General features: G+C 37.3%; 1 protein-coding gene across 1 annotated transcript in view; it reads right to left on the bottom strand.

Annotated features, from left to right (window-relative positions):
* The window catches only part of LOC132010413 (dedicator of cytokinesis protein 3-like), a 198,089-nt gene that overhangs the window by 53,784 nt on the left and 123,027 nt on the right, over positions 1-21,278 (bottom strand). The window contains exon 4 of the mRNA XM_059388283.1: positions 16,143-16,227. Within this exon, the coding sequence (XP_059244266.1) occupies positions 16,143-16,227 (85 nt within the window). The remainder of the gene's footprint in view (positions 1-16,142; positions 16,228-21,278) is intronic.

Below are 21,278 nucleotides of genomic sequence, written 5' to 3'. Positions count from 1 at the left end.
AAAAAATTAAAATAAATAAATAAATAAATAAATAAATAAATAAAACAAAAAAAAATAAATATTGTTTACTGATGGACCAAATAGTGTACTTCAATTATATTTCCTTTCTTCTACTACCTTCTGCTTTTGTTTTAGGAATCTTAATTTTATTTAAATTATACTCCTCTTATGTCTTCCAAAGCTCTATAAAATACCTTTAAAAAAAAAAAAACCTTTCAAAAACATTCTCCATATGGTAAAACTACCACATATTCTCTGAAGTCTTTTTTCTCCTGGAGAGGCTTCCTGGCTGCCCTTGTGCTCTCATCAGAACAACTTACTCTCTAGGCCTATTACCCTCCAACGGAATCCTAATTCTTTGTGCCTCTCCTTGAGTCACAGTGCCTTTCCTGGATGGCACATATAGCCTCTTTTGGTTTACTCCCTCATTTTAAACAAATTTATCCTTCAGTAGTTTCCTGAAAAAAGGTTTAAAGAGGCTTTTTGTTTTGATAATTGGAATGACCAGAATTTTCTTTAGGCTACTATCCCATTTGATTGAGAATGTGGTTGAATAAAAATAGAATTCTAGGTCAAATTTTATTTTCCCTCAGAATTTTAAAGGCAATATTTCATTATTTTTTAGTTTTCAATGTTGCTATTAAGAAGACAGATGCTATTCTTATGACAAATCCTTAGTAGGTGACCTATTTCTCTTGCTGGAAACATTCAGCTTTAGTGAGCTGAAGTTTCATAATTAAGTGCTAAATACTTATTGGGCCCTTTCACTCTGGACACTCATATCTATGTTCTGGGAAAGGTTTTTTCCCCCCAGCTTCACTGAGATATAATTGACATATAATATTATATAAGTGTAAGGTGCACAACATGATGATTTTTTACACTTAAAATGTTGCAAAATGAGTACCACAATAAGGTTAGTTAATACATCTTTTGTCTGACATAATTACCTTTCTGTTATTGGCATGGTGAGAATGTTCAAGATCTCCTTTTTTTTTTTTTAACAACTTTCAAGTACAAAATACACTACTGTTAACTATAGTCACCATGCTTCACATTAGATCCCAGAACGTAAATCCTCTTACAACTAGTATCTCCTCACTCCCCCTACTCCCCTGCCCCTGGCAACTCCCAACTTACTCTTTGTTTTTAATGAGTTCAGCTTTTTTAGATTTCACATATAAGTGAGATCATAAGTATATGCCATTCTCTGACTTATTTCACTTAGTATAATGCTCTCAAGTTTTATCCATGTTGTCACAAATGGCAGTATTTCTGTCTTTACTATGGATGATTAATATTCCATTGCATATAATCATATTTTATTTATCCATTCATTCATCAATGGACACTTTGGTTGTTTCTATGTCTTGGCTATTATGAATAATACTGCAATGCACAAGGAAGTATAGCTATCTCTTTGAGATCCTGATTTCAATTCCTTTGATATATACCCAGAAGTAGAATTGCTGGATCATATGGTAGTTCTATTTTCTATTCTTTTTTTTTTTTGAGGAATCTCCATTCTGCTTTTTATAGTGACCGTACAAATTTGTATTTCCAACAATAGTGCACAAGAGTTCTCTCTTTTTTTTTTTTAAGATAAATTTATTTTAGAGAGAGAGTGAGTGAGTTCAAGTTGGGGGAGAGGCAGAGGGGGAGAATCTTAAACAGACTCCTCATTGAGTATGGAGCCTGATGATCTGGGGCTCAACCTCAAGACCCTGAGATCATGACCTGAGCAGAAATCGCAGGTGGGTCGCTCAACTGACTGAGCCACCCAGATGCCACAGGAGTTCTCTTTTCTATATATCCTTGCCACTATTTATCTCATCTTTTAAAAACACTTTCTCTTTTATTTTTGATCAGTATAATATAATTGACATACATTGTTATATTAGTTTCAGGAGTACAATAATACTATACAATACTGTATGTTATCTAATGTTCACCACAGTTAAGTGTAGACACCATCTGCCACCATTTGATATTATTACAATATTATTGACTATATTCCCTATGCTGTACTTTCCACTCCATGAATTATTTATAACTGGAAGTTTGTACCTCCTATCTTTCTGATGACAGGCACTCTAACAGGTGTGAGGTAATATTTGATTGTGGTTTTGATTTGCACTTCCTAAATGACTGGCGATACTGAATACCTTTTCATTTATTCTTTAGAAAAATGTCAAATCCTCTGACCATTTCAAAAATCAGATTATTTGGTTTCTTACTCTTGAACTTTAGGAGTTCCTTACGTATTTTGGATATTAACTCTTTGTCACCTTTGTGGTTTGTGAATATTTTCTTCTATCCTGTAGGTTGATTTGTCATTTTGTTGATTGTTTCTTTTGCTGTACAGAATCGACTTTGTTTTAATGTTGTCTCACTTGTTGATTTTCGCTTTCACTGATGTGCTCTTGGTGTCATATTCAAAAAAATATCACCAACACCAATGTCAAGCAGCTTTACTCTGTTTTCTTCTGAGAGATTACAGTTTCAGGTCTAATATTTAATCCATTTATAGTTAATTTTTGTGAGTGGTTGTAAGACAGAGGTACAATTTCATTCTTCTGCATGTGAATATCCAATTTTCCCAACATTTACTGAAGAGACTATCCTTTCCTCATTGAATATTATTAATGTTCCTGTCAAATATTAGTTCACCATATATGTGTGGGTTTACTACTGGGGGTCTCAGTTCTGTTCCATTGGTCTGTGCACCTATTTTAATGCCAGTACCACAATGGTTTTGTTTTGTTTTGCACACTGTTTTGATTACTATACATTTATAATATAGCTTGAAATCAGAAAGTGTGATACCTCCAGCTTTGTTCTTTCTCAAGACTGGTTGGCTATACAAGGTATATTGTAGTTCCATTGAATTTTAGGATTGTTTTTTCTACTTCTGGAAAATCCCACTGGCATTTTGAAAAGGATTGTATTGAGTCTATCCATGGCTTTATGCAGTATGGACATTTTAAGAATATTAATTTTTCAGGCGCCTGGGTGGCTCAGTGGGTTAAGCCTCTGTCTTCGGCTCAGGTCATGATCTCAGGGTCCTGGGATTGAGCCCTGCATTGGGCTCTCTGCTCAGCGGGGAGCCTGCTTCGCCTCCTCTCTCTGCCTACTTTTGATCTCTCTCTCTGTCAAATAAATAAATACAATCTTTGAAAAAAAAAGAATATTAATTCTTCTAATTCATAAACATGGGATAGCTTTCCATTTACTTGTGTCTTCTTTAATGTCTTTCACCAACGTCACAATTTTTAGTGTATAGCTCTTTCATGTCCTTGATTAAATTATTCCTAAGTATTTTATTGTTTTTGATGCTATTGTAAATGGGACTGTTTTATTTCTTTTTCAGATAGTTCATTGTTAGTATATTCTGACTTTTGCAATTAACTTTTTAAAAAATTTTATTTCTTTTCAATGTTACAGAATTCATTGTTTAGGCACCACACCCAGTGCTCCATGTAATACATGCCCTCCATAATACCTACCACCAGTTTCACCCGACTCCCCACCCAGTTAACTTTTGCATGTTGATTCTGTATTCTGAAACTTTACTGAATTCATTAGTTAGCAGTTTGAGGGGAGAAGCTTCCAGATTTTCTCTATATAAGGTCATGTCATATGCAGATAGAAACAATTTTACTTCTCCCTTACCAATTTGGATGGCTTTTCTTTTTCTTCTTGCCTAATCACTCTGGCTAAAGCTTCTAATACTATGTTGAAAAGGAATGGTGAGATTAGGTACCCTTGTCTGGTTTTGATGTTAGAGGAAAAGCTTCCAACATTTCACTGTTGAGCATGATGTCAACTGTGGACTTGTCACAGTCGTCTTTATCATGTTGAGGTATGTAGCTTCTGTGTCCATTTTGTTGAGAGCTTCTGTTTTTTAAGATTTATTTTAGAGAGAGGGAGGGAGAGAGATGGGGGTGGTAAGGGGAAGAGGAAGAGGGAAAGAGAGTCCTGAGCAGACTCTGTGTGTTGAGAACGGAGCCCAATTTGGGGCTTGATCTCATAACACTGATATCACAACATGAACTGAAACCAACAGTTGGGCACTCAACCAACTGCACCACCCAGATGCTCATTTTGTTGAGAGTTTTTATCATGAAAGGATGTTGAATTCTGTCAAGTGCTTTTTCTGCATCTATTGAAATGATCATATGGTTTCAATTTACCATTCCATTTATATGATGTATCATCACCTTTATGCTGAACAATCCTTGAAATTCGGAAATAAATCCCACTTGTTCATGGTGTATGATACCTCTAATGAGCTATTGAATTTGATTTGCTAGTATTTTGTTGAGAATTTTGCATCTCTATTCATCAGAAATATTGGTCTGTAGATTTTTTTTTAAAAGATTTTATTTATTTATTTGACAGAGAGAGAAATCACAAGTAGGCGGAGAGTCAGGCAGAGAGAGAGAGAGAGAGAGAGAGAGAGAAGCAGGCTCCCGCTGAGCAAAGAGCCCGATGCGGGGCTCGATCCAAAGACACTGAGATCATGACCTGAGCCGAAGGCAGAGGCTTAATCCACTGAGCCACCCAGGCGCCCCGGTCTGTAGATTTTTTAAAAAAATTATGTTCAGTTAGTCAACGTATAGCAATCATTAGCTTTTGAGTGTTCAGTGATTCATTAATTGTTATAGGCAATTCATTAATTGCCTATAACATCCAGTGCTCATCACAACACATGCCCTCCTTAATAGCAATTATCCAGTTACTCCAACCCCCCACCCCTTCCTTCAGTAATCCTCCAGTTTAGTGTCCTTATCTGACTTTTGGTATCAGGAAAATGCTAGCCTTGTAAAATAAGTCTGGGAATATTCCCTCCTCTTCAATTTTTTGGAAGACTCTGAAAAGGACTAGTATTCATTCTTCTTAAATGTTCAACAAAGGTCACCCATGAAGCCATTTTATCCTCAGCTTTTCTTTGTTGGGAAGTTTTTGGTTACTGAGTCACCCTACTTACTTGTTAATAGTCTGTTCAGCCTTTCTATTTCTTCTTGATTTAGTCTTGGTAGGTTGTATGCTTCATCTAGATTGCCCAATTTGTTGACATATAATTATTCACACTAGTCTCTTATTATCATTTATATTTGTTGTATCAGTTGTAATGTCCTCTTTTATCTATAATTTCATTTACTTGAGTTCTTTTTTCTTGGCAAGTCTAGCTAAAGGTTTGACAATTCTATCTTTTTAAAAAACCCAATTCTTAGTTTCCTTCCTTAATCTTTTCTATTGCTTTTCTGTTCATTTTCTATATTTTTAGCAGAGCTTTATCTCCTTCCTTCTGCTAAATTTGGACTGAATCACCTCCTTCCTTCTGCTAAATTTGGACTTAGTTTATTTTTCTAGTTCTTTGAGGTACAAAAATCAGTTACTTGAGATTTTTCTTAATGTAAGCATTTATTACTATAAACGTTCACCTTAGGACTGCTTTATTTTTAAATTTATTTAATGTTTGATAAGTGTTAGTATGTTGTGTTTCCATTTTTTGTTTCAAGATTTTTAAAAAATTTCCCTTTTGATTTCTTCCATGCCCCACTGGTTATTTAGGAGTGTGGTGTTTAATTTTCACATATTTGTGAATTTTCCAGCTTTCTTCCTATTATTGATTTCTAGTTTTGGAAATGTTGAAAAACAAAAATAAAATGGGGGCATCACGTTATCTGATTTCAAGCTTTATTACAAAGCTGTGATCACCAAGACAGCATGGTACTGGCATAAAAACAGACACATAGACCAGAGGAACAGGGTAGAGAGCCCAGATATGGACCTTAAACTCTATGGGCAAATAATCTTTGACAAAACAGGAAAAAATATACAGTGGAAAAAAGACAGTCTCTTCAATAAATGGTGCTGGGAAAACTGGGCAGCTATATGCAGAAAAATGAAACTTGACCATTCTCTTACACCGTACACAAAGATAAACTCAAAATGGATAAAAGAGCTCAATGTGAGACAGGAATCCATCAGAATCCTAAAGGAGAACATACGCAGTAACCTCTTCTCCTCTTTCAAGACATGTCTCCAAAGGCAAAGGAAACAAAAGCAAAGATGAACTTTAGGGACTTCATCAAGATCAAAAGCTTCTGCACAGCAAAGTAAACAGTCAACAAAACAAAGAGGCAACCCATGGAATGGGAGAATATATTTGCAAATGACAGTACAGACAAAAGGTTGATATCCAGGATCTATAAAGAACTCCTCAAACTCAACACACACAAAACAGACAATCACATTAAAAAAAAATGGGCAGAAGATATGATTTCTAGTTTTAAATCATTGTCATAAGAAAAAGTATTTCATATTATTTTAATCTTCTTAAATTTGTTTATACTTATCTTGTGGCCTAATGTTGATCTATCCTGGAGATTGTCCATGTGCAATGTATGTCCTACTCTGCTTTAGGATGGGATATTCTGTATATGTGTCTTAGGTCCATTAGATCCTAAGTACAGGAACCTAAGTCAAGTCTAATGTGGCTTTATTGATTTTCTGTCTGGATTATCTATCCAGTATTGAAAGGGGGCCATTGATGACCCTACTATTATTGTATTGCTGTCTATTTCTCCCTTTAGTTTTGTTAATATTTGCTTTCTATATTTAGGTGCTCTGAAGCTAGGGGCATATACATTTATATCTGTCTTATGCTCTTAATGAGCTGACCGTTTTGTCATTATATAATCACATTATTTGTCTCATTACAGCTTTTGACTGAAAGTCTATTTTGTCTGATAAAGAATATCTACCACTTCCATATACACTATGGAGTATTATGCCTCCATCAGAAAGGATGAATACCCAACTTTTGTAGCAACATGGACAGGACTGGAAGAGATTATGCTGAGTGAAATAAGTCAAGCAGAGAGAGTCAATTATCATATGGTTTCACTTATTTGTGGAGCATAACAAATAGCATGGAGGACAAGGGGAGTTAGAGAGGAGAAGGGAGTTGAGGGAAATTGGAAGGGGAGGTGAACCATGAGAAACTATGGACTCTGAAAAACAATCTGAGGGGTTTGAAGTGGCAGGGGGGTGGGAGGTCGGGGTACCAGGTGGTGAGTATTAGAGAGGGCATGGATTGCATGGAGCACTGGGTGTGGTGCAAAAATAATGAATACTGTTTTGCTGAAAATAAATAAAAAAAAGAATAATTTTTTTAAAAAAAGAGCCAGAAAACCAACTTTTTTCAGAAAACAGTTTTTGTAAGTGGTAATAATGAATCCTTCCCTATCAATAATTACTTTAAAGGTAAATGGATTAAATTTTCAATAAAGGACATAGAGTGGCTAAATAGATTAAGAAATGATCCAAGAATATGTTACTTACAACAGACTTACTTTAGCTTTGAGGACACACATAGGATGAGAGTAAATGGATGAGAAAAAAGATACTCCATTCAAATGGAATGGATGGCAGTGGTAGGTATTCTTTTTTTTTTTTTTTTTCAGCATATGACAATTGACTCTCTCTGCTTGACTTATTTCACTCAGCATAATCTCTTCCAGTCCTGTCCATGTTGCTACAAAAGTTGGGTATTCATCCTTTCTGATGGAGGCATAATACTCCATAGTGTATATGGACCACTCGTCTGTTGAAGGGCATCTTGGTTCTTTCCACAGTTTGGCGACCTTGGCCATTGCTGCTATAAACTTTGGGGTACAGATGGCCCTTCTTTTCACGACATCTGTATTTTTGGGGTAAATGCTCAGTAGTGCAATTGCAGGATCATAGAGAAGTTCTATTTTTAATTTCTTGAGGAATCCCCACACTTCTCCAAAGAGGCTGCACCAACTTGCATTCACACCAACAGTGGAAGAGGGTTCCCCTTTCTCCACATCCCCTCCAACACATGTTGTTTCCTGTCTTGCTAATTTTGGCCATTCTAACTGGTGTAAGGTGATATTTCAATGTGGTTTTAATTTGAATCTCCCTGAGGGTTAGTGATGATGAACATTTTTTCACGTGTCTGATAGCCATTTGTATGTCTTCATTGGAGAAGTGTCTGTCCATATCTTCTGCCCATTTTTTGATATGATTGTCTGTTTTATGTGTGTTGAGTTTGAGGAGTCCATTATAGATCCTGGGTATCAACCTTTTGTCTGTACTGTCATTTGCAAATATCTTCTCCTATTCCGTGGGTTGCCTCTTTGTTTTGTTGACTGTTTCCCTTGCTGTGCAGAAGCTTTTGATTTTGATGAAGTCCCAAAAGTTATTGGCTCTTTTTATAGTTCCTTCATTCCTGTCCTCCTCTCTTGCTGTCTTTCTTTGTGAATTGATGATTTTCCACAGTGGTATGCTTTGATTCCCTTCTCTTTATTTCACATGTATCTAATGTAGGTTTTTGCTTTCTGGTTACATGAGATGTTATATGATGTTACATAAAACATCTTATAGCTGTAACAATCTATTTTAGGATAATTAGAACTTAACTGCAACCCCATACAAAATCTCTACCCTTTTACTCAACCCTTCCTCCTTTATGTTTTAGATGTTCTAATTTATATGTTTTTATATTGTATATCCATTAGCCAATTATATTAGCAATAGTAACTTTTTTCATGTTTCAAGTTTTTATTTAAATTCTAGTTAGTTAACATAGAGTGTAATATCAGTTTCAGGAGTAAAATTTAATGACTCATTATTTACATATAACACCCAGTGCTCATCACCACAAGTGCCCTCCTTAATATCCATCACCCATTTCGCCCACAACCTACCCCTCTCCTCCAGCAATCCTTAGATTATTCTTTATAGTTAAGAGTCTTATGGTTCACCTCCCTCTCTATTTTTTCCCCTTATGTTTATCTGTTTTGTTTTCTTAAATTCCACATATGAATGAAGTCAATCGGTATTTGTCTTCCTCTGATTGACTTACTTAATTTAGCACAACACAGTCTAGCTCCATCCATGTTGTTGCAAATGGCAAGACTTTATTCCTTTTTATGGCTGAATAATATTCCATTGCATATATTTATCCATTCATCAGTCAATGGACATTTAGGTTCTTTCCATAATTTGGCCATTGTTGATCATGCTGCTATAAACATCAAGGTGTATGTGCCCCTCTGAATCAGTATTTTTGTATCCTCTGGGTAAAAACCTAGTAATGCAATTGCTGGGTCATAGGGTAGTTCTATTTTTAACTTTTTTTTTTATTTATTTACTTGACAGAGAGAAATCACAAGTAGATGGAGAGGCAGGCAGAGAGAGAGAGAGGGAAGCAGGCTCCCCGCTGAGCAGAGAGCCCGATGCAGGCCTCGATCCCAGGACCCTGAGATCATTACCCGAGCCGAAGGCAGCGGCTTAACCCACTGAGCCACCCAGGTGCCCTCTATTTTTAACTTTTTGAGTAAATTCCATACTGTTGCAGAGTGGCAGCACAGGTTTGTATTCCCACCAACAGTGTTATGAGTGTTCCTCTTCCTTCACATCTTAGCCAACACCTGTTGTTTCTTGTGTTGCCGATTTTAGCCATTCTGACTGTTTTGAGGTGATATCTCATTTGTAGTTTTTAATTTATATTTCCCTGATGATGAGTGAGGATGTGCATCTTTTCATGCACATCTAGATGTCTTCTTTGGAAAAATGTCTGTTCATGTCTTCTGCCCATTTCTTAATTGGATTATTCATTTTTTGGGTGTTGGGTTTGCTAAGTTCTTTATAGATTTTAGATACTAACCCTTTATCAGATATGTCATTTGCAAATATCTTCTCCCATTCTGAAGGCTGCCTTTTAGTTTTGTTGATTGTTTCCTTCACTGTGCAGAAACTTTTTAACTTGATGAAGCCTCAGTACTTCATTTTTGCTTCTGTTCCCCTTGCCTCCAGAGATGTATCTAGTAAGAAACTGCCAAGACTAATATCAAAGAGGTTTCTGCTGGTGTTGTCCTCTAGGATTTTAGTGGTTTCCTATTCAGGTCTATCATCCACTTTGAACTTATATTTGTGTGTGGTGTAAAAAATGGTCTAGTTTCATTATTCTGCATGTTGCTGTCCAGTTTTCCTAATACCATTTGTTGAAGAGAATGTCTCTTTTCCACTGGATATCCTGGTTTGTCAAAGATTAGTTAACCATATAGTTGTGGATCCATTCCTGGGTTATCTATTCTGTTCCACTGATCTACGTGTCTGGTTTTTGTGTTAGCTATAGTTATTTAAAATTTTTCTGCTCTTTAACCTTTACTAGAGTTATAGACCATCATATGATAGTACTAGAATATTCTGAATTTGACTATATACTTATCTTTACCATGTGTTTTATATTTTCCTGCATTTTCATGCCATTAATTAACCTTTTTCTTTTTTTTCATGTCAGCTTGAAGAACTTGCAGTGCTTCTTGTAGGGCAGGTCTAGTAATTTTGAACTCCCTCAGCTTTTGTCTGGGAAAATCTTTATATTTCCTTTATTTATTTCTGAAGGACAATTTTCCTGAGCAAAGTATTGTTGGCTGGTAGGTTTTTTTTTTTTTTCTTTCAGTACTTTGAATATATATGTCATCCCCTTCTCTCCTGGCCTGCAAGATTTCTGCTAAGAAATATGCTCATAGCCCTATGAGGGTTACCTTGTAAGTGACAAGCTTCTTTTTTATTGTTGCTTTCAAGATTCTTTGATTTTTTAAAAAGATTTTATTTATTTGACACAGAGACAGCAGCAGAACACAAGCAGGGGGAATGGGAGAGGAAGAAGCAGGCTTCCTGCCTAGCAGGGAGCCCAGTGTGGGGCTGGATTGCAGGATGCTGGGATCAAGACCTGGGCTGAAGGCAGATGCTTAATGACTGAGCCACCCAGGCACCCAAGATTCTTTCATTTTTACAGTTTTATTGTAAAGCCTTGGAGAAGATCTCATTGAGGATTGAAATTGTTTGGAGAATTACAAATATCATGAATTTGGATGTCCAAATCTCTCCCTGGATTTGGAAAGTTCTCAGCCATTATCACCTTAAAAAAGCTTTCTTCCCCTTTCTCCTTCTCTTCTTTGGTACTCTAATAATATGTAGGTTAATTCTCTTAATGGTGCCCTAGAAGTCCCACAGAATTTTTTCATTTTTCATTTCATCATTCAATTTTTTCATTCTCTTTTTGACTGGATAATTTCAATTTATCTGTCTTTGAGTTCACTGATTCTCCTGCTTAGTCCATTTCTGTTAGTTAAGCTCTTTATTGAATTCTTTTTTTTTTTAAAGATTTTATTTATTTGTTTGACAGACAGAGATCACAAGTAGGTAGAGAGGGAGAGAGGAGGAAGCAGGCCCACCGCCGAGCAGAGAGCCTGATGCGGGACTCAATCTTAGGACCCTGAGATCACAACCCGAGCCGAAGGCAGAGGCTTTAAACCACTGAGCCACCCAGGCGCCCCGAATTCTTTTTTTTTTTTTTTTAATTATGTTCGGTTAACCACTGTATAGTACATAATTAGATTTTGATGTAGTGTTCAATGATTCATTGTTATATATAACACCCAGTGCTCATCATAGCACGTGGTCTCCTCAATGCCATCACCCTGTTATCCCCTCCTCCAACCTCCTCTCCTCTGAAACCCTCAGATTGTTTTTCGGGGTCCATAGTCACTCATGGTTCATCTCCCTCTCTGATTTCTCCCCCTTTGGATTTCCCTCCCTTCCTCTATGGTCCTTCATGCTATTGCTTATGTTCCACATCTGAGTGAAACCATATGATAATTGTCTTTCTCTGCTTGATGACTTCACTTAACATAATCTCCAGTTCCATCCATGTCAATGGAAATGGTAGGTATTCATTGTCTCTGATGGCTGAATAATACTCCATTGTGTGTATGTACCACATCTTCTTTATCCATTCATCTGTTGAAGGGCATCTTGGCTCCTTCCACACTTTGGCTATTGTGGACATTGCTGCTATGAACATTGTGTGCATGTGCCCCTTCTTTTCACTACATCTATTATCTTTGGGGTAAATACCTAGTAGTGCAATTGCCAGGTCTTAGGATAGTTCTATTCTTGACATCTTGAGGAAACTTCACACTGTTTTCCCAGAATGGCTGTATCAGCTTGCATTCCCACCAACAGTGTAAGAAAGTTCCCCTTTCTCCACATCCTCGCCAACATTTGTTGTTTCCTGTTTTGTTAATTTTTGTCATTCTAACTGATGTAAGGTGGTATCTCATTGTGGTTTTGATTTGTACTTCCCTGATGGCTAGTGATGTCGAGCATTGTTTCATGTGTCTGTTAGCCATCTGTAGGTCTTTTTTGGAGAAGTGTGTGTTTATACCTTCTGCCCATTTTTGACTGGGTTATTAGTAATTTTTTGAGTGTTGAATTTGAGAAGCTCTTTGTGTATCTTGGATATCAGCCCTTTATCTGTATTGTCATTTGCAAAAAATCTTCTCCCATTCCATGGGCTACCTCTTAGTTTTTCTCTGTTGAGTTCTTCAGTGTTTGTATTCTTCAGATCCAAAATTCATTTGGTTATTTTTTATGTTTTCCATTTTTTTGTTGAACTTTTCATTTTTTTTGTATTGTTTACCTGACTTTGTTGAACTGTTTTTCTGTGAGAGCTATAAGCTCTCTAAGCATCTTTAGAACAATTATTTTGAATTATTTATCAGACAATTTGTGTATTTCCATTTCTTTAGGGGCACTTAAAGTTTATTGGGTTCCTTTGGTAGTATCATGTTTTCTTGATTTTCACAATTCCTGTACTCTTGAATAGTTGTATGTGCCATGTGAAGAGCAGTCACTTCTTCCAGACTGTATTAACTGAGTTAGATAGAGGGAAGACCTTCACCAGTGGATGGAAGCATGCCAGAGAATGCTGTGGCTCTGGGTCTAGTGGTGCAGGTTGCTAAGTGCATGTGGCAGCTCTGGGCCCAGGAATGTATACCTCACTGGTTTAGGCCACATGGGTCCACAACATCACCAACCATGTGATCCTTGTGGAGACCTGCAAAGGGTCCATGGTGTCTACAATGGTTGTTGGGGACTTCAGTGGCTCTTCCAGTCCAGCAGCTAGGAATGTGGGCAGATAGCAGTGGTGGCCAGAGGTGGTGGTGTGTGTAACCCCAGCTGCAGATACCTGCAAAATGTCAGGATAAAGTTGCAGACACAGAGGTAATGGTAAGGGCTGCAGAAGAGGCTGATGCCAGTTGCACATAAACTAGCAATTGCAGAGGCACTGGTTATTGGCATGCATTTGTATAGTTGAAGAGGCAATGGAGACTGGGACAGGAGTTGGGTTGGCAATATGCAGGTGCATAGCTCCAGGGGCTTTAGATGAGCCCAGGAATACAGTAATTTTCTTTGTTCTGTCTTCTGAAACCCCATTATCTGGATATTGGACTTCTTGGATCAAACTTCTAACATTTCTCTCCTGTTGATAACTTTTTGTTGCTGTTGTCCTATTTTCTAATCTTTATGTCAAGTTTATCCCTGTTATCTTGTTTGTAATTTTCTAGAGCTCCTTTGATTGCTTCTTAGATTGCTCCACTCTGTCTCCCTGTTGCTTCCTCATTTCTCTTTGCAGGCAGCAACCACCATTTTCTTCTATTGATTTGTCTGTTTCTTCCAAGTTCTTTCACATGTATTTGTTCTGGTCTCTAACTTTCATGGGAGATTTCCTCCATACTGATGTTTGGCTGTCTGGAACTTCTGGGTAGAATCTGCTGAACACTGAGTTTCACTGTATGGAGGTCTGGGGAAAGGAGTGGTCATCTCATGCAACAGCTTTAAACACAACATATACTTTGATAACTCTAAAGTTGTTATATCTGAACTTCACTTCTGAGGTCCAGACTTTCAACATCCCAGTTTGGGATGTTTAAAAGGCATCTCAAACTTGAAAGGAAAAACCAGACCAATATATTGATCCCCACTGCTGTACTCCCAAACCTGCTTCTCCCACAGTGTTTCCTATTCTACTTTTATAAGGTTAAAGTTGAGAAGCTCAAAACATAGAAGTCATTCTCTAGTTTTTCCCTTTTTTGTACACACATCTATCTATCAATTTATCAAAACTCCGAGTGAATTTATTTCCAAACACACATTCATAATCCAACAATTTCTTACTACTTTCTTTGCTCCAACTCTAGCCCAAATACTGAAATTAACATCATTTTGCTTGAATGACTGCTCCCTGATTCCATTATTGCCCCGCTCCAGTCCTTTTGCAACTGGAGGGGTCCTTTGAAAATATAAGACAGATCATGTGATTCCCCTGCTTAAACACCTTCACAGGCTTTAGAATAAAATGCAAAATCCTCACCAAAAATAGCATCCTCTAAGCCACCATTGTGAGGGAAGTTCTTAGCCTCAATCTCTCAATCACCCTTCACTTTCCACATCTAATTGATCATCAAATTGATTTTTATTTACTAACATCTATATACTCCACTGCATTTCTTCATCATTCCTATTCTTGTCTAGTCACTATTTATTGTCCAAATCACTTCTGTCATCCCCTTCCTCCCTGATTCTGGTCCTCTGTATTTTACATTTCCTATAGACAGAGACAGCATTTAAAACCCATATCTAGGGGTGCCTGAGTGGCTCTCTCAGTTATGTATCTGACTCTGATTTCAGCTCAGGTCATGATCTCAGGATTGTGGGACTGAGCCCTGTATTGGGCTCCGTGTTGGACAGGGAGCCTGCTTGAAATTCTCTCTCTTAGAAAAAAACCAACCAAACAAAACACCCATATTCTTATCCAATCATGTTACTCCTATAATTATGTCAGACTGCTGGAGAGGCCTTTTGGGCCTTTCAAAACTCTTCATGATCTGATACTTCATGATCTGATACTATCCCAAACATTAACATATACGTACATGCCAAAGTTACCAAATACCTTATAGTTTCCTGGAACTACCACTTCCCTATGCTATTGTGCCATTTTGGAACATCTCTCCTTCTTGCTTGTCCTCTGGGTGAACCCTAGTCCACCCCTCAAGGCTCACCTTGAGTATTACTGCCACTGGAAGCTTTCACTGATTTTTTCCAGCCTCAAGTAATCCATCACTCTCTCTAACATCAGTGAATATGCAGCACATATAGGGCAACGGTTTGCTTGTGGTCTATTTGATCCCACTAGAATAGTTTCTAAACTTGAGGGCCATGTATAGACTTCATGGGCAATCACCAGAAGGAACTATCAATTCCCTAAAATTCAGTTTAAAACTTTGTATGCAAAACCACATTTGCATTGTCCTGGGAAGAAATTCTATCTGATCTTCATGACCCAGAAAGGGTTAAGAACAAATACCCCAGATGGTGATGTGATATTCTTGAGGGTAGGGATAAGTTTTGCTCATCTTTAATCTCTACATCCCATGCTTATCAAATAGGATAAATATACACGAATGTTTTTATACACTAGCAAATACACATAAGCAATTGATATGTTACTAGTATATTATTTAGGCAAATTTCAAAGATCTTCAACCAGGCAATATCCTATCTTTGAACTTCCCTATAAAAATTACATTTTTCTTAAAGAGAAACTTGTATTTCTTTCTAAAACCTGTAATTATCACCAATAAATACTTCTCAAATATATAACTCCTCAAAGTAAGGTTTTACCCAGTCTCTTAGTCTAAGCTTAATAGTCACCTGAAGTTTCTGATGTTTGCTTTATCTCAAAATTTTTTTTACCTTTCTTTTAGTTACTTCTTATTCAGCCTGTAAAATGTAATCTTGGTCATCAATTAATTCAGTACATTTTAATAACAGCCAATAGACAACTAAGGATATATCAGGTCTCTCTTAGAAATACTGGCACATTATTTCCAGGTTTAATCATTACATTAACCAATAAATTGGCTCTTTACAGATTCAACTAGCTTCTTTTTTTTAAGAGGTGGGAGAGACAGAATTTTGGTAACTGCTGCAGGCCAAAGGAGCTTCATTCACCAGTAAAACAACAGATAAATGATCCCTGGATATTATGGTACAGCCTTACACAGTAGTTCCATTTAGAAAGCAAATGCGGTATGTGCTGTCAGATTCTAAGGAAGACCCCTTACATACATTGGGGGCAAAGACAAAGGAACAACTTCAGCAATATTGTTTCGTAATGTTACTAGGGATAATAAAGGAGAAAAAATCAGGCGTGCAGGAACAAGCTTACCCTGTGTTAGATTTCTTACCATTTTATAGAGATCTGAGACACTAATCTGGTCTGAATCCACTACTTCAAAGTCCTTTCGAGGCACCAAGTCCAGGCCCAAATGTCTAGTAAAGAGAAAGAACACACTCAGCATGCCATGTCCTCAGATTACTCATCTCTCCTTATGTGCCAGAAGCTTGTCACGGCCATGACTTTGTGGCCAGAGACTGAGACATTACCCCGGCAGGGACAAGCTTTTGTCCAGTAACACCTAATTGTTCTCACCTTAAGGCAAATAAATGAAGCTGGGAATTTTAAAACTGACAATTTTAATCACCAAGCAGTTTCCCCTTGTGATGGTAAAAAGAATTCATTCAGCATCATGTCTTTAAGAGTCTACTTGAGTTCCTTACAGATGCATTTTCTATAGATTATTAATAAGGCATGTTTTATTTTTCTCTTCCTCCCAATCCTACAAGTGTGTTCAAGGCTCAGTCATGCATTACTTTCATTAGGATGAAAAAATTACTCAGGGTCCAAGTAGATTTGTAATTCAAACACATTAAAAAAAATCACCCTCCAAAATATATTGAACTGAAAGAAATGTATGTTTTTTTTTTTTAAAGATTTTATTTATTTATTTGTCAGAGAGAGAGCGAGCAAGAGCGAGCATAGGCAGACAGAGTGGAAGGCAGAGTCAGAGGGAGAAGGAGGCTCCCTGCGGAGCAAGGAGCCCAATGTGGGACTCGATCCCAGGGTGCCGAAGGCAGCTGCTTAACCAACTGAGCCACCCAGGCGTCCCAAAGAAATGTATGTTTTAAAGATTTTATTTATTTATTTGAAAGATAGAGATCACAAGTAGGCAGAGAGGCAGGCAGAGAGAGAGAGGAGGAAGGAGGCTGAGCAGAGAGCCCGATGAGGGGCTCGATCCCAGGACCCTGGGATCATGACTGGAGCTGAAAGCAGAGGCTTTAACCCACTGAGCCACCCAGGAGCCCCAAGAAATGTATGTTTTAATCTCATTTTAAATTTAATTAATACTGACACTGGTTATAGTGAAGACCTTACCGCACATGAGTCATATCTTTTTTTTTTTTTTTTCAGTTTACCAATATGTGTTTCTTTGTATAATCAGCACACTCATGGAGCTGGTTATTATTCCTGATACATTTTAAGTTCCTTGTTTTCTTCCCTCATAAGTGATGATGGAGGGTTTTACTTGTAAGATGAAATCTTAGATACTCTCTCCTTCCTTAAATTCATAGACAAAAGGAAGCTAATAACATTATTTTCTAACTGGAAACGTCATTTGTGTAAAACACCAAAAGATCTACAACTGTCAACTTTTGAATATCTGATGATTAACCATTATCTTAAGAAACTTCATATGAAAATTTAATCAAGGAGTACTACTCCTAAGAAATACTCCAGTATCTGGAAGATCTGGTATAACTTGTAGAGGGGAGAATAAGAGATGGTGGTTAACGACTGATTAACTATGGCAGGCAGTATGAAGCAGTGTAAATAACGCCAGACAGCCAGAACTCTTGCATTCAAATATGACACATAATTTATGTTCAGTAAATGTTAGCTCTTTTCTCACTCTCTAAACCTGGAGTCAAATGGAGTGAGGGGGTTGTAGACCTTGAAATTGCTTACAACAGTATGTGTGTGTGTGTTCACATATGATTTTTTTTTATGAGGAGAGGGCCTATAACTCCCAACAGGTTTTCAGAGCTGCTTTGTGACCACCCTATACTCTAACACAAGGGTTATAAATTATTGTATCTGGCAAAAGTATTCCATAGGCAATGAAAGGAGAAGTATGTGGTTTTTCCCTCCTCAACTAGGCTGTGAATCACTATTAACAAAACTAATTCTACAGGCTCTTTCTGTGCATAAAACTACACCCATTTAAAATAAAACCATGTGAAAAAAATAAACTAAAAAACCATGTGTATATCCAAAATGCATTTATTTATAATTTATAACCTATTTATAGGAAGAGATATAAAGAGGTTAAAGAAGCTGCGAAAAGATCACTAAAATAAAAATAGAAAATCAAACCTATATGAAAATAGTAGAAGCAAATTGCATAGGCTATTATGATAACCATGATTCAGAATCAAAATTCGGATTGGTACCTTTTAGCAGGCAAGAAAAAAGGAAAAACCTGTTTTTCTACTAAAAGAGAAAAACTCAAGTTTTTTCTATTATATAACTTACATCATCCATTAATACATAGCGTGGAGGACATTAGGAGAAGGTAAAATGAAGGGATAAAAATCCTTGTGGGAGACAAACCATGAGAGGCTACAGACTCCAGAAATGAACAGAGGGTTTTAGAGGGGAGGGGTGGGTGATCCTGGTGACTGGTGTTAAGGAGGGCACAGATTGCATGAAGCACTGGGTGTTACATGCAAACAATGAAGCATGGAACACTATATCAAAAACTAATGATGTACTGTACGGTGACTAACATAACACAATAAACAAACAAACAAACAAAAAGGCCATGTATTTCTATAGGGTGCCTAGGTGGCTCATTGGTTAAGCATCCAGCTTTTGATTTTGGTTCAGATCATGGTCTTAGGGTTTTGAGATCTAGGTCCATCTTGGGCTTTGTGTTGGATATCAATGAGCCTGCTTAGGATTCTCTCTCCCTCTTCCTCTGCCTCTCCCCGCCATCCAGGTTATGTGCTCACTCACTCTCTCTCTCTCTCAAAAGAGGACGAGAGAGAGAGAAGTATGAATTTTTAAAGAAGAAATGACTTTTGGAATTAGGTGCAAAAAAAAGTTGGCCTTAACTATGATAGTTTACAGTTTAATGGCAAAACCATGCCATTGAATCTCATTATTGAAGTTAATGTACTTAAATTGATAAGAGAGATAATTTTTCTACCACTGGGATCCTGTCTTCTTATATAAAAACATACTTTAGTGACTTCATATTAGCTATTATTAATTTCTCTGATATAATTTCAGGTCTCTGGCTTCCAACACTGACTGCAGGTAAAGGCAACAGTGTCATGGAAAGCAAGAGAAAGATGAGGCACATCCTTTCTACCTCTCTTGTCATAAAAATCAATTTGCATCATAAAGATAATTTTTCAGATATGACTTCAAAGTACTTAAGATACTTTTATATGCATGTAAAAAACAGTGTAAAGATAAAAAATGACATTAGTATTTAGATTAGGGAAATGGAATAATAATACATTTGATCACTAAAAAATATTTTCCAATTTTCTATAGGCAGCTATTGAAACTTTCTAAAATACAACGATGAAGAATCAAAATTCTATACATATCTTTAACCATTAGTGGTCATAAAATATACGATAGTTTAAATATTACAATTAAGTAACAAAAAGGACTGAGTGAATATTCCAATCAAAATGGATATTTTTTCTTTTTTTTTAAATTTAAACTTTATTTTTTCAGTGTTCCAAGATTCATTATTTATGCATCTCACCCAGTGCTCCAAGCAATATGTGGAGCTTGGAGGCTCACATAACCCCCAACCCCCTCCCCTCCAAAACCCTCAGTTTGTTTCTCAGAGTCCAAAGTCTCTCATGCTTTGTCTCCCCCTCTGATTTCCCTCAACCCCCTTCTCCTCTCCATCTCCCAATGTCCTCTGTGTTATTCCTTAATGCTCCACAAGTAAGTGAGACCATATGATAATTGACTCTCTCTGCTTGACTTGTTTCACTCAGCATAATCTCCTCCAGTGCCCTGAATGTTGATACAGATGTTGGGTATTCATCCTTTCTGATGGAGGCATATATACAGAACACATATTTTCAAGACAACAGCATTAGAAAAAAATCCCAATGGACCTAAAGTCAATAGGGCTGGAATTGAGTGTACATACTTTGTGGTTGTGTGCCACACAGAGCTATGAGCTGTCTAGCCTGCATTTTTTTTTAAAAGATTTTATTTATTTATTTGACAGAGATCACAAGTAGATGGAGAGGCAGGCAGAGAGAGAGAGAGAGAGGGAAGCAGGCTCCCTGCTGAGCAGAGAGCCCGATGCGGGCCTCAATCCCAGGATCCTGAGGTCATGACTGAGCCGAAGGCAGTGGCTTAACCCACTGAGCCACCCAGGCGCCCCTACCCTGCATTTTTGCAAACTCTGTCTTTGCATTATGACACCCTTAGCTTGCTTGTCCATTCATCAATCCATGCATTTACCCATCCACTCACCCCACAGGTACTCTCTGAGGACCTATCATTTCCCATCAGTGGTCCTGGACACAGGGACCACAGCAGTTTTGAGCAAGGAAATGTTCATACTCATGGAGTATGGAAGCAGTGTTTTCTATCTCCTAGAAGTCATTGGAGCACAGTACCTTTTAGTTTCTTGATTTCATCATTTTAGGAAATAAGAAAATTATTAGTGGGTAATCTGATAAAATGAAGACTGAGTTCCTTCTACTGAGATAGTCTTCAAAGGAGGGAGAGTAGTTTTCAAAACGTAAATTGGAGGACTGACCTCACTGGACAAAAGCAGAGATGCTATATGGTGAGAAACTACACACATTCATTACAAATTTCATTCTGGAAAAGAGGTTTCTAGCTATTTATCCCTGTGGTTTAAGAATAGTGAGCAGCAAGTGCAGAGAGTGGTTAATTTGGTTCTTTTCTCTGTTTTCCAGCACAGGGAGGCAGGGCAGCAGAGTACTGAGGGGCATGGGCCCTGATGTCAAACTGCCTGGTTTGCATTCTGGCTCTTCCACCATGCTACACTGTCCTATCTATTCTAACAGGCTGTTGCAAAGATCAATCCATGGAAAGCATTTAGCACACTGTCTGGCATTGTAAACTGCTACTGCTGTTATAATGATCATAATTATGTGTTACATCATTAGCCAAAATATGACCTAAGGTACAAGGACTGTGATCAAAGAGATACAATGTCTGGAAAAGAGACTCTTGAACAGATGGACACAAGCTGGAGGTATACATCTATACATATCTATATACAGATGAAGTACAGATCTTCAAAAATTATCTTACTAATTGTTTAGGTAAACAGTCTTCACAAAAACATTTATTGTTGTCACACCACCAGTCATTGATCACTCACTCATTCATTCCAATAATTTAGTAAATATTTATTAACACCTACTCTGTGCTAGGTTCATGCTGAACTTAGTGACACAACATTGAATAA

Source organism: Mustela nigripes, chromosome 2 (assembly GCF_022355385.1).
Source record: "Mustela nigripes isolate SB6536 chromosome 2, MUSNIG.SB6536, whole genome shotgun sequence".
Taxonomy (NCBI): domain Eukaryota; kingdom Metazoa; phylum Chordata; class Mammalia; order Carnivora; family Mustelidae; genus Mustela; species Mustela nigripes.
The sequence above is the reverse complement of the archived record's forward strand: the minus strand, read 5'-3'. Positions and strand labels throughout refer to the sequence as shown.